This window comes from Melanostigma gelatinosum (assembly GCF_949748355.1).
Source record: "Melanostigma gelatinosum genome assembly, chromosome: 22".
Taxonomy (NCBI): Eukaryota; Metazoa; Chordata; class Actinopteri; order Perciformes; family Zoarcidae; genus Melanostigma; species Melanostigma gelatinosum.
Window position 1 is genome coordinate 8766412 of NC_136655.1, and position 14949 is coordinate 8781360.

At 41.2% G+C, this 14949-nt stretch overlaps 1 protein-coding gene across 3 annotated transcripts in view; it reads right to left on the bottom strand.

Annotated features, from left to right (window-relative positions):
* grm8a (glutamate receptor, metabotropic 8a) overlaps positions 1-14949 on the bottom strand; it is a 158800-nt gene that overhangs the window by 43317 nt on the left and 100534 nt on the right. For all 3 annotated transcript variants that reach the window (XM_079294633.1, XM_079294634.1, XM_079294632.1), the window contains exons 3-5: positions 7127-7262; positions 6510-6664; positions 4128-4265 (exon numbers count right to left, since the gene is read on the bottom strand). In XM_079294633.1, the coding sequence (XP_079150759.1) occupies positions 4128-4265; positions 6510-6664; positions 7127-7262 (429 nt within the window). The remainder of the gene's footprint in view (positions 1-4127; positions 4266-6509; positions 6665-7126; positions 7263-14949) is intronic.

The window sequence follows — 14949 nt, forward strand, 5'->3', positions numbered from 1 at the left end:
CTGGCTGAGTGTTATTGGACCCATTAAACTCAGCATGCAAGACTAGATTCACCCATAATATGCAACGCAAGTGCAAACTATACCGCTGCATAAAAGATACATCCTTACAAATAGCTTTGCAAATAGCTCTTCCCAGATAGCTCATCACAAATACTTCAGTGTAAGCATTGATGCAAAAGTCTGCTTCGTTTAAAGATTCAGCTTTTATTCACCACGTTTACGTGGATGCATAACAAATTATACGGCAGATTAGTTTTCGTGACCATGTAAACGATCTAAGATGTGACAAAGCACAAATCCACATGAGAACAAGTAAGAATGAGGGAGATAACCGTTGAATATTTACAGTGTTTGGTGCTTTGAATGATATAAATACATCGCGTTGTTTGACGGTATTGATAGCGTGCTTTGTTTGTATTGAATATCTCAGTGTGTACATGACAATGAAGCCATTTACAACAGACATAAATTACATAATAGTTCGAGAGACAGGGGGAGAAAAAGTCAGACAGAGAGAAAGTTGACTCAAGATTGACAGTCGACAAAGTAAAGAAAGATCCCAAAAGCCAAGAAAAAGGAAGACACAATGATGATATAATTCCCGAGAGAGTAGAGGAGAAAAAAAACAACAGGCAACAGTGTAACAACCTTGTTTTCTGCTCGTACTGCGCTTTAATTCCTCTGTGTGTACCTGGCGCGTATGGCTCCTGTCACAACCAATGCTAGTCACTGGTGGAATAGATCCACTGATGAGCCCAGGTCGAGAACTGTGTGAAACATGTGTACGTCCTGTGTGTGGGTGTGTGTGTGTATCTCTCTGTCAACCCCGTCCAAAGTGTGTCTGTGTCCGTTCCAGAGTAAGGAAACGTAGGTTGCATAGAAGTAGGATATTGTGATTTGAGAGATCAGTCAGAGTCACAGTGCAGCGAGTAAGACGGCGGTGCTGCTCCGCATTCGCTTTGTGCGAGGAGCAGTGAACTCATCCATGCGGAAACATCAGCGCAACAACCAATCACAATTCAGACCGGTCATGTATTTGATTCTACATTTGAACCTTTATGGTTTTAATCCCATGGCTAGCCGTCGCCATGTTGAGACCCGATACATACGCCCTCAATTCCCTGTGTGGCCCCCTCTAACTCAGAACAACTGTTTGACTTTGATGGACTAATTGAGAATACATATCTCAGTCAAGACAGTTCTTGAAAAGGTGCTAAATTTGACATTCAGCGAATTAATACAGCAGCAAACCACTGTTTGTAATTCAAAAATATAGTTGAGTCATGGCTGCCTGAGCAGGGAATAAAGATGTGTAGTGCGGAGGTAATCCCTCAATCATGGACATGCTCTGAATTTAGAGTTTAGCACCTTCAAAGAATAATATTATATTTCACTGAGTATTCCGTGTCAGAGTTCAGGTTCGTGGATCAATACAAAAAGGTATGCGTGTCCCTGAGAAAGAGAGAAAGACAGAGCTTGTATTATAAGTATATACAGCAGCATCTTTAGAACGACAAGGCCGGTGTGGCTTAAAGTATATCAGGTCAAAGTATCACAGTAATTAACAGAGTGCTTGTGCACCCATTGGTGATTTATCTGCAGCCACTGAGCGTGCACAGTAGGTGTGTATGTAGGCTTAGCTATGATCTGGTGTCTGTAATGATAAAAATGTTTTAACATGTCCTCATTATATTTTCTGTGAGATGTGTTGCTGTTAGAAAGTTAATTTGTACGGGCGTCTGGATGTCTGAACACATTGACATATTTGTTCTAGTACAAATGTCACTTTTCTATCTTATTCGGGACAAACGACCGACGTGTTCTTTCTGCAATCAACTGCTTCTTGTTAGACTAAACATTTCTGCCTTAGTCTCCTGTGTGTTATCGTCTCCTCTGTGCCGGCCGGTATAAATACCTTGTTTTGATTCTGCGTCTCTAGAGCATATTCACAGTTCACTGCAATACGTGGTTGTGTTTGTGTTCTCTGTTTGCAAACATTAAATTGACTTTTTGAAACTTTGATCATTCATCAAGACTCTGTTTTTATGTTAAACACTTTGGATAAAACCAATTTCACTCCTGAACTTTTGAAGGAAATATTCCACAACATGTCTGCCTCAGTTTTTACCTGATTGCACACTTTCAACACAACAGTTTTATCCCGGTATCTGAGTTTTCCTGGCTGATGTGCTTACGAGCATATCGACCACGCTTAATAAGGGAAAAAGGCTTTTTACTAGACTCGGAGTGCCTTGGATTGTATTTTTCTTTTGTGCCTTCTCTTCTTTTTATGGAAGATGAAAGTTGATGTAATGTATATGTATGTTGCTGCAGTAATGACCATGTATCACATTCCTGCATCCAAACATTATTGTTCAATCCCTCTTGCAGTTAATTTGCACTTGTTGACATTTGCTCTCTTTCTATTGGTCCATCACTCAGCCCAATGAAACGCAATAATCACACCCATTTCCACATCCTCCCATCAGCTGCGTCACCATGGCCACCTTGAGCAGCAGGCTGCTGATTGGCTTCTGTGCTGATGATTTGGAGGTCGTGACCCCCAGCACTTGGAATTAATGGACTTTGTCGCACGAACACAGGCCAGGGCCCTCGACGCATGCACGCCCACATGCACAGATGCCACGGGTAGTAATAGATGGTCAATGGGAGTCGCAGACCTTACAAACCTAATTATGTGAATTAATGGCGGGTGTCAGCCTGGGAATACTCACTGTGACACACACACGCACACACACACACACAGACTCAATCGCAACAGCACGATGTCATGCAGAACCTAAACCCGAAAGGCTTCATGTTCCTTCTCATGGACATACATACAAAGCCCATTGGCCCTCGTGACGTTTTTTGTGTTGCCGGTGACAGCTGTAGGTACTTTGAAAGTGCACACACAGCCATGTCTAGATCACGTACACACACACACACACACACACATGTACACACACAACCTAGGACACACATGTAACTCATAAATGTATGTTACAATTCTAATGCTACTGTGATGTCCGTATCAAATAAAATAAACATAACATAACATCATAGCAGTGCTTGGCCTTTGGTAAAAAAATCAAAACAAGCTGCAGGCATTTTGATATGACAGCAAAATGCAGGCCAACCCACACATATAACGAGCATCGCATATGCAAAAACTGACAACAAGAAGTGCCTCTTACAGCACAAATACACACATACTCTATACACACTCCACGGAGTAGACTAAATTATCATATATACAAGAACAGACTCCACAGATTATTTCATTTCTCTTTTAGCTTTGAGTACACAAACAATTGTTCTTGTTGAGCTGTATTACTTGGAGTCTGACACTGAGTGTGATCAGATTTTTAAGACTACTTACTAGAGCCACCAGTGCTCCCTACCATCGATATATATATATATATATATACATATATATACATATATATATATATATATATACACATATATACATATATATACACACACACATATACACACACGTATACACACACACATACATATGTGGTAAATCTGCACCGATTTTTGTGGGCTGGCCTAATTGGTAAATACCAGAACAACCGGTTGCTCGTTTCTCCGTTGACTTCAATCTTGTGAAAAACTGCAGCTGCTGTTAAATGTCAGAGAAGGCTCACAGAACATAGTTTGGCGATTGCTTAAGCTGGAAGCTGTATTCATGGGCATTTGTAAGATCGTCCTTGATTTGCAGCAAACAAAACAAGGAGAACGGCACCGAGCAAGATGCAAAGGATCTGGTTGTTGTGGTGCTCGGATGAGAGAAGACCAATTAGAACTGCCCACCTGCCTGATTTGTTAGAAGGTAAAACCAACAACCCTCTATGGAGCATTTGAGTTAAAACTCCTCTTCTCAAATTGGCAAATGATTTGTGACAGCCTGTTACGTTGTATAAAATCCCACTCCAGCTCGGAACATTTGTATCTCTTGTTGTGTCTGTACTATGGAGCGAGCCAAAGAAATTCAACCTAACGCATTTGCTGAAATTGCTAGTTTGGGCAACCAGGCATTTTGAGTTTTTGTGGAATTGGTGGAAACAATGGTGGAGACTAACTCATTAAAAGTCAAAAGAGAAAGTGTCGTGTCTTACCTGTGCATTTCTTCAGGCTGCCGGGTCGTTTACCATGCATACCCAGCTTACAGTTGAAGTTCTCCTCCCAGAATTCAGCAAACCAAACATTTCTTCTGTTGTTGGACAGCGAGCGGCTACGGAAGTACCGGTCAAACGCTGTAAAAAAGACACAGACGGGTAAAAGTTTAAAAACCTAGATGAAGTTGTTCAACAGCAAGATCTTGTTGAATGGTGTAATGTGAGGAGAACACGAACGCGTGAGTTGAAAAGGGATTATTTTCCACGGAGCCTGCCTGGACTAAAAAACTAGATGTTAATGGCGCCGTAACAAAGCTTTGACTCCCAGAGGCTTCTGTTATGAAAAGCCATCTCAAGAATGACTGGATAGCCATTTCTGCAGAGTCATCCAGTTTGGGAGCGCCTATCAAATAATGAGGCCGAGAGCAGGGAGAGCAAACATGTTAGAGCGAGCTTCCACTGTCTATGTTGGCTATACTTGTCCAGTTTAATAAGCAGGAAACAGGGAAATACCTATTTCTCCACTCACAGGAATGAAAATATCAGAGACTGGCAGGCTGTGATAAAGGGATGTACGAAAGAAGAAAGAAATGAAAAGATAAAAACACTTATTAAACTTGTACAACTAGTTCATACCATAATTAATTGGGAAAGCAGCTTTATACTTTGTCGGTGGGGAAAATATGTCAAAACTGGATTTTAAGAAGATGTCTTTCTATTGCTTTTGCTTTTATGAACATCATCAGTGGTGTGTTGGCTGCTTGAATACTGCAGGAGTTATTTCTAGTTCCAATGTCCCTAAGGTATGCCCCGAGATGACTACAAAGAAGCATTTACACTTCACTCATAAAAAATAAAAAAGGAGTCATTTCCAACACCACTGGGATTGCAGCTCAGGGCAACACAGTACATGTGAAGCAAACCATGGAGGATGGGTAAATCACCGGGGACTATCAGACTGACCTGTGCAGCCTGTGCAGTGCCAGACTCGCTCTAAAAGGTGATGAGAGCTGCCTTATTAATCTCCTTTGCTGTTAGAGAAATTGGTCCTGTGTGCACCTGTGTAGCTCAATTGTGACTTAGACTGCAGTGGGAACAGTGGGTTCACTCACTGTGGAGCTCAACAGGCAGCAAATCTGGGATTACACGCTTCTCATCATGATCACAGATATGATGCTCATGAAAAACAAAAAAAAGCAATGGTGGTAATGTGAGGTTCTTTAAACGACATTCGGATTAGGTCTCACATATTAGAAAAGATAATTATCTCCACCAAGTGGCCAAATGTTTGGGGACCCTGGACTGTCTTACGGGCAACAGTCCCTATAGTGAGATTTGGGGAAATGCGTTTATTTGCTTTCTTGCAGTGAGTTGAATGAGACGATCAACACCAGTCTTTGTGTTACACTGCAAAGCAAAGATGACTAAGCAGCATTATCGCCGGTTTGTTTATTCCGTACAAAAACCCACAGTGTAAAAAACAACAAGTTGCAGATTTACTCCCAAAAGAGGTGGGAGAAACGATATGATGGAGAAGTTGACTTTCTTCTCCACTAGAGATGAACAAATAATAGAATTCGGGTAAACTAGATTGAATGGAGTAAATATGACAGTGTGTGTGAATCTGAGAATCCCTTGGCACGAAGCAATTATAAGAATAATGCATTAGAGATGAATTAATATTTGGTGGATATTTGCTTATCTATCTCAATAAAAAAGAAAACAAAATAAAAAATGACAGAGTTGACTCAACACCCCTCTGACTTTGTCTCAACAAAAACTGATAATTTTAAGCTTCACAGAGGTAGAATCTATGACACGGTTATTGTACTGCATCACATTGTCAGGTGTACCTAATACATTGGTACAATTGCAGTGTATGCACTCATTAATCCTGCGCTGGTTCCATCTCACTCACTGCTCCTCTGTATATTCTGAAGACCCTATAGAGCGTTGCCTTATGTCGACCAGCCAAAGCTGACTTTGATTCATTTAAACTTCTACATAGGCTCTTTCTCCCTCACTTTCACTTCATATCTTGCCCGTCTCTCTGTGCCTTCAGGAGTCAATTATCTAATAGGGAGCTCTGACGGGGAGCAGATGAGGATATCCTCCCTGGCCTAATGGCAAAAACGTGTTATCCACTGGGATCAAGAGTCAGGGAATGTGTATATTTCACTGTCTGTTTCTGGTCTTTCCCCGTCCCCTTAAGTTGATCTATTCAACTTTCAACACACACGCACACCGTCAGCTTCCTTTCCTTTGCCACACCTCCAGGTGTGAGGAAAGAGTCTCAAAGTTTTGTTCACCCATTAGATGTTGTGAGTTACTGACTGTATACGTTATGACATATGGTCATGTATGCATCTCATACACTCTTACCATCTACAGATGCCCGCTTGGGAAGAATCGTGATGGCTCCCTCAGCCACTCTCTCCTGGCCAATCACAGGTGAGATTTTGGACCCCCAGCTGTCTGAGCCCACCCACAGGAAGTGACCAGTCTGGTTGTTCCTTTTAGCTGCATCCAGAACCCGTCTGTTTGAGAAGAGAACAGAATAATTAAGTGTTTGTGGAGGTTAGAAAATAACAACAAAATGGGCTCTGGCTGGATCCTGTTGCCCTGTTTGAGCCCCCCACCAAGGCAGTGAAGTCCCTCTCCTCAGTGGCTGTACCATGGTCTAATAAACAGCATCAACCAATGATGAAAATAAAACAAACAGGAAATAGGACAAGGACAATTCAGCTTAAAAAGCATTCTGATGACGGCTTTCACTTCTGTTAGTACTTTCACATCAATGGTCTCATAACTGTCTTGAAGGAATAGTCAGTTTCTCGTTATTGCTTTTAACTCAAAGTGGCACGTGGGTATATCTTTACGTCATTATTATAACGAAAACACAGCAGAATATGTCACTAGAGCACACGTAAAAGTGAAGGCGGCAGAACAACGATGAGCAGTGGCAGCGGAGGCGCTTGTTTTAAGTGCACAGCACGTACCGTATGTCGTCCTCATTAGCGAACATGATGACGGCCCTGGCATTGGAGGTCTCCAGCAGGCGTCTGATGATCTTGTCAAACTCCCCTAGCCTGGGCTCCCTGGGGATCTTCAGGGACTGGGCGATACACACCCCACCTGGGAGACAGAAAGAGACAAGAGAAAGAGGGACAGAATGAATCATCAATATTTTTGTCAATGATTTGCATTTCTTCATTTTGTATTCGTCGCGCAAACGTAGTTGTTCTCCCTCGATCGGTTTATTAAAATGTGTTCTGAACACTTCCTCTGGTGCATGCAAGTGATGTGACTTTACACTTCCAGCAGCGTCAGCACTTTTGATGTAAGCATCGGAATAACTGGATGGTTGGTCTAACAGCAGCAGCCACCATCAAAAATTCAACTTCGGGGAATGCCAACGTACCACAGTAACAAGCAATAAGATTATCTCAAATATATGAGGATCACATATCACCACATTAAACATTCATGCCAATTGCCAAAACACAGTGCGGAAAAAAAAGAGTCTGAGGTTTTGAGCGAGATGAGGCAAGTTATGGAGGAAGCACGGAGAAACGAGGTAGAACATGGCAGTTGGGGAAATAAGATAAGAGAGAAGGGGAGTAGGGGTGATGCAATGAAAAAGAAAAGTAAAAAGAGAGGATGAGGGAGAGGAGGAGATGAATGGCCAGGGAGAAAGAATGGTCATTCAAAGTGATTATCACAACACTTCAACATCCTCATACTCTGATGCCTGGGGCTACACTCAAAAAAACGACGCTTTCAACGAACTTAATAAAATCATGGAAAGGATTTCCACATGATTAAAATGCTTTCTTTAAGCATAAAACAATTATGTTGATCCAACTTAAAGTACTTGAGTAGGATCAACTTAATTTATTAGGGTTGGTTCACCGTATTTACTTGGGTTGTGTCCAACTCAATTTAATCGGGTGGGTTTGACTAATTCTGCATTGGTAAAAACTACAACAGTCAATTAAGTTGGACCAACCCAAATGAATTAATTTAATCCGGCCCAAATAAAATAGGTTGGACTAACCCTAATAAATTACGTTGATCCGGCCCAAGTAAATTATATTCGACCAACAGAATTGCTTTTTGCTTAAAGAAAGCATTTTAATCGTGTGGAAATCCTTTCCATGATTTAGCTACGGTAATTCTAAAAATAACTTTTTTTAAATGTTTACCGTGAACCACAACTGAAGCTTAAGTTTTAACAAAATATAGAGCCGGCTGGAAACATAACAAGACAAATGGGAGATGTTGCAATACAATTGTATTTCTCAAAGGAGGCACTGAATAATGTTTTAACGAGCAGTTGCTTGCAAACATACATATCAAAATTACAAGTTTTCTCAACTTTCTCTGACATACATACATTCAAAATAATAAAGTACACTGCTTCACTTATTTTTGAAAGTGCCAACATAGTGGATCTTGGTACTTAATCCATTTGAAAAAAAACAAGCGGTCTAAAAAAAAAACACATTCCTCTTAAAACCTTTCAAACATTCTTCTTAAAAGATTTCAAACATTCTTCTTAAAACATTAAAAACATTCCTTTTAAACATTTGCAATTACTAACTTACTGCACTTGTCGTTTAATGTCCTGGTGAACTCACAGGATTACAGAAAATAACACAGAAACACAGAGGTTTCTTATCTGCTTTAGCCATCAGTGGGCAGTCTCAAACTAATGGAAAAGCTTTGTTTTGAGAGCTTGTCCTTTTATGGATAGTTTGTTTCCATTTAGTTCCATCATGATCTTCTGCAGAGCTTCGAATGTGTACTTGAGCTCTGGAAGGTAGCTCAGGTTGAGAGCATCCACAAGTGCAAGCAACATTGACACCGCAAAAGATACATTTTCCAACTCATCTAGCACTTCCACCCCCTCCAGAATGACTCCAACATCCTCAGGGTCATCACTGGGCTCTGCACCTTCTTTTCGAATGACAAGGATTCCAAAGACGGTCTCTGCCATGGCCGTTTGACTGCTTTCGAAATTCTGTGACAAAACAATTAACAAGGGCAATCATTTTTCACTGATGTGCATTATATCCCATTTTTATTTCACATGTTAATTTTACTGTATAAACAGCTATCAATAACTTTATTCACATAATTAAAAGACATTATGACTACCTGATATTAAATTGTTTCACTGAGCCATGGTGAGCTACTTCAATGACTAAGCCCTACCAGTGGCTTGTCTGTTACCATGAGATCAGTGGTTGTTATTCTTGCATTACTAAGGTAAAAAAAAATGTCACGTTTTTAAAGCTAATGGCAACCAAGAGGAAACCACATCTATTCCAACTGTGATCATCCCCAAATAAAGAAACATTCACCGTTTCATGCCTGGCAGGTCAGTGAGGTTGACCAGGACACTCTTGCGGTGGGATGGTGCAGTCAGTGAGGTTGACCAGGACACTCTGGGGGATAGCAGACACAAGACACTTTTGCAGTCAGAAGTTGCTGTAATAAAGTCAGATAGAACAATCAATGAAGGTTAAGTTATCTTGATGAAAAAATTATTGTCAAGGAAAGTAGCAAATATTATATATTTTTCTCACTGTGACTTTCTGCTATTTGTAAAAACACAGCATATTTGTGAAGATTCATCATGTAAAAAAACACATTTACTTCAATTATCTTTTGTTAATTCAATATTATTAACAAATAGAAATGTTACCCCCAAGTTAACACATCCCTTCTATCATTGGAAAGATAACCAATCGGAAAATAAATACAATCGGGCCTGTAGCAACGTCCTCGTAGTAAAAACACAGAATTCAGCATGTTCTGCGTCATAACAAGCTGCCCTTATTCACGAATAAATCATACAGACTTCTCTTCAAACTAATTCCCCTGTTATAGACAATGAGCTTTCACCTGTCGTACAAAAATAACTTTCTGGAACATATGGTAAAACAATACTTACAGTGATAAAGTGCACGGTTACGGTGTCTCTAGATTATTTAGCAATGGATGTCCACACAGAGCTTATTACTACTATCGTACCCGCTTTCCTCAGGTAACGCTACTCCATGACTTTATCTGTGGTTGGTTGTAGAGAGAGAGAGTGTCGCTGTCCGTAAAAACGTAGAGATATCTCGGCTCCAAAGTGTGCAACGTAGCGCGAAAGCTCTGATTTGAATCCGGTCAAATTGTATCCACATTCGGCTAATCAAACTCAGCCACCCTCACTTACTTTCTAAGCTAAGCTAAATGCTAGATAAATGCTAAATAACGTGAGCACGGCTAACGTTAGCGCGCTAATTTAACTACAGGAAGTATGCCAACGTCATTAACATTTGTTAGCTAGTTGTGAACACCTTAGAATATGTCGCTAACACGTTACCTCATCATTAACAATAGCTTACCGTTCAGATTGGTAAATTATGAGGCAGGTTGCAAAAAAGGAGGCAACTTAACGTTAGATAACGCTAACGTGGCACAGCTAGCCATGCACATGGGGACTGTTGGCTTTTTAAGTTTGGTCGAAAATAACAAACAGCCCCAACAGAACAACTAGCTAGTTAGCTAAGAGCTGAAGACATTTATGCACATATTATTTTGCATTTAGGCGGATGATGGTGGATTTATGCTTACCTTTTCCATGTGCAAGCCAACGGTGTATCTTCTTCGCAACAATCTGCTTCTGAAGAAGACTGCCTTCGTCCTGATTTTCACGGTCATGCCTAGATACTCGATTGTCTCAGTTTATCGCAACATGAATGGATCTAATAAATGTTACGTTTTTGAAGTTCATGCAAATCCTACATGACTGAATCACGTTCACATTGGAAACATGAATGAATATCGTTCGAAATACATGTTACACTATAGTAAATGTAACAGCCTCCCAATATCCTTTTTTTGAGTTTACACTGACCAACAGGACTAAACTAATAGTTGGAATGCTGTTAAGCATTCCAACTATTAGTTTAGATGTAAGGTTTTTGAATGACTCTCACTCTCTCTGCTCACACACTCACAGAATCCAACATGCCATCTTTGCACGAATCCAGACTCCATATTTAAGCTCTGTTCTGTTAATTAGCTCTGCTTCCTTCCATCATTATCTCAGCTCACGGTGTAAAGGTGTGCGTGTAAGGATTATGTTCCCGTTAAACATTGCATTATCCTTGCTCACAATAAGACTGAGCGTGTCCGGTTTTTTTTCCGTGTGTTAAATGTTCATGCGTTTGTGACAGCGTGTGGGAGGGAGAGTGAATGATGTCGCCTCTCCTCCCTGCCTGTTCCAGCACATTTATTGAACATCTGTACAGTCTGTTGCTTTCACTATAGTACTCCCTCTTAACCACACACACACACACACACGCATTCTTACCCATGCAGATGCACGCACACCAGTGTGCATGAGTGACAGAACAAATACTCATTAGCCCCAGATTAAAAGCCTCTCTAGGATAACAACTACAGTGACAAAGTCTGCACAAGCAACCCCAGCTACCCTTCAAGCTATACAAACCTGGGAGGTTTGGAATGATTTCTCAAGGATAATCACCAACTTGATTTACACTTTCGTGTACGTGCACACATTATGAGGAATTGTCCTTGGACCAGAATAAAAGTGATTAAATCTTTCTGTGTTTTATAACCTCCTTCCCGGCATCAATAACTGTCCCAATGGAGAACAGACATCCTCGATGAAGACGATATTAAATTATATCTGCGCGTTAACGTTCACACATACTCACAGAGTAGACACACCTAACTGTCAGTTGTGCAGCCAAATTTATTGCGAACCTCAAAAAAAACAACACTTATCCTCTTTGATGGTGCCAAAAAAAGCGGCTCATTAAAAGCGAGCGTCAGGTATTAGTGCGCACCTTCGCCACTCCGTTGAAAGGAAAGCTGTGAGGTTGGGTCAACAGAGACATCTGCGTCTTTTTCTTCTTCTTTTTTTCCAAATCGCTCACTGAACGTCTTGTTGAAAGCAGAAGTTGTGAAATAAAAAGGAGGGTTTGCAAGAGAGAGATTCAACATCAAAACCCTCGCGCATCACGACACTGCAGACAGAGGATTTGCTTCCCACTGCAAACTAGAAATGGATTGACAAAGAGTGATGGATGACAAAAGTCGAGCGAATACTAAAGCTATTTTTGAGGCCAATGCTTTTGAGTGGCCTGTGCAGGCTTGAGTGGAAAAGCTCAGATTACGGGAAAGACATTTGGTCAGATGTGAAAAAGTGTTTCTCTGAACTACAAACTCTGGTATAGAGTTCAGTGAAGATCTGTGGTTAAAAAAAACCCTGCATCTCAGTTAAGTGGGCAAAGCGGTCTCGACCCTTCCAAGAAGGCAATCACCTTTGTAAGAGCTGGGGAGCCTCCATATCCAGCCAAAAGAACACACGCAGGCATCCTGACCTGGGCAAAGGACTGGATTTCCCAGCCATACTGCACCCACCACCCTGCGACCAGACATTGTCCTTGAGTCCACTAAGCAAACTGTGCTGCTGAAGCGGATAGTCATCGCTGTTTCGCTTCTCCCCGACCAACAAAAACACAATCCTGAGGCTCATAATTTGGCTGATTGCGAACAAAAAAAGTGGATAATTGTTTCGAGATATATCACACGCCAGGCACACGAGTGGGAGACCGGTGAGACATTTTCTTTATTTACTTCAAAAGTAAAACAGTCTCAGCTCTATTGGATCACAGTAATAGCCAGTTTATTACGTAATTCAGCAGCTGCTGCACAATAATCTACAAAGGGGCTAATTGAATTATGGGCGCTATAGCTGCTGAGCTACACATAGCTTTCACTTTATCTCTAAAAACCAGATTATTGAGGCTTTGATGTGGAATGTGAATGAATCCCAATTCCTTGTGTCTGTTTCTGTGTGCGTGTGAGTGTGGGCATTTGCAACTGCCTGCCCCTCCCACCGCAGCTGTTAAAAAAAATATGCAGGTTGCAAGTTGTGATGATAAATTCAATGTTAAGTGAATCTAGCTCTTCTCCAAATTAAACCCTTATAGTCTGTAATTAACTCCATTCTGTTTAGAGATTAAATTCAATCTGTTTGAGGACTGGAAACGCCGCTGTCTCAATGTTTAATTAACAATCTGCTTCCCTTGCATATACTCTCCTCTCTCTACATCATTGCATCTATTAACCAGACATGGATTGGGAGTACTACTGTGTAGTATCTTGTTCCTCTCATTTTCTTCTCACCTTCAGTTTGTCAAACTTTCCAGGGAGCGGAGTGGGGGGTCCAATATGCCATATGGAGCTACAGACGACCGACTATCGGTAGTTGTAATCCCATACGTCTTCTGTTTCACATAAACAGACACAAGCACGACATCCAATATGCTTTGACTAATACGGCTCTATGTGCCCAACAAATCCACATTCATTCCTTCAGCTTAATGAACATTTCTTTGATTTAAACCCCCCCCCCCCCTTCATTCATCCCCATAGAAACACCTTCCGGCGAACTGTTACGACTGGAGACACTACACATGCACAACACTGATTTTGACACTTTCTTTTCTCTCCAAACCTCATTAGCAGTCCTTAAAAATGAAAAGTTGCACGCTGCCTCTCTATATACTTTGTTCACGGCTTGGAGCACTGCAGCTCGGGTCTTTGAAGTCATTGATTTATGTGTGCATGCGTGTGTGTGGCTTCTCACACACGCGTGTGTCAATTTGTCTACGCTCACCGATGAGCGTGTGCACTCAAGTAACTACGTGCACAACATAGATGCCGGCTGTTTTTTGTTTTGTTTTTCCTTCTCCTTCGCTTGGGTTCGGATGATGTAGTGCGGTAAATATTGTGTTCTGCAGTTTTCCGCTTGGGAAATGGAACCCCTCCTCAGGCTGGCTAATGAATCATTGACGACACCCATGGAAATGCTGTCCCAGGATGTGTACATCCTCCCATTAAAATATAACTTAAAAGGACAGGCCTGAGAGCCTCAAATGGACTTGGAAAGTTAAGCTGGTCCTAACCCGAACCCAAAAAGATGCTGCTCAGACCTTAACAAAGCGTGAGGTGGAAAAGTGTTTGTGAGCCCATAATGGACTGAATCTTGTAAAATGATTATAATTTGCTGAAAATGAAACACTGATTAGGGAGAGGGGGAAAACGGGCAAAGTTGGTTCAGTTTACAGAAATAGAATGCATTTTTGGTAAATGTTTGTTCAATTAGCGTGGTGTGAATGCACACTGAGAAAATGTTGAGTGATGCCTCCACAGCACTGTGGGTAATCACAGTATAAATTGGGGCAGCAGTTTGCATCAGCAAGTGGGTATTGGATATTTGCAATGATCTACTGTGCACATAATGGGATACTCAGACAAAATATCATTTGTGGTATCTATCTAACGAAGCTAATTCAAACTGTTGCCTCAGTATATTAGAGGAGAATTTATTAATAGAGCCACTGGAGTTACCCGTCAGTCTGCATCTACTTTGTGTGGTTATTATAAATGTAGACACTTGCAGAAATCCTCCTCGCCCGGAACCAAGAGTACATGTTCATCTTAGTCAAACACGGGAATATCACGCAAGTTAAACTTTGCCATCATTAATAGCAATACCATGAAGCTTATTTGAAACATGGATGCCACCTCACACTTTTGTCATCAACCTTTTTTGTTTTATTCGAAAATTTCCCAATTGGAGAAGACTTTAAATCCCTCTATAGAGCATTCATCCGCATATCAAGCTCAACCGCATGGAGCTTTATCACACCTGCTCAGCAGTCTCACCACTAAGACTCCTTCTGCTGCTGCTGGAGGAATTGTGGCTCACAGGAAGACGATACTT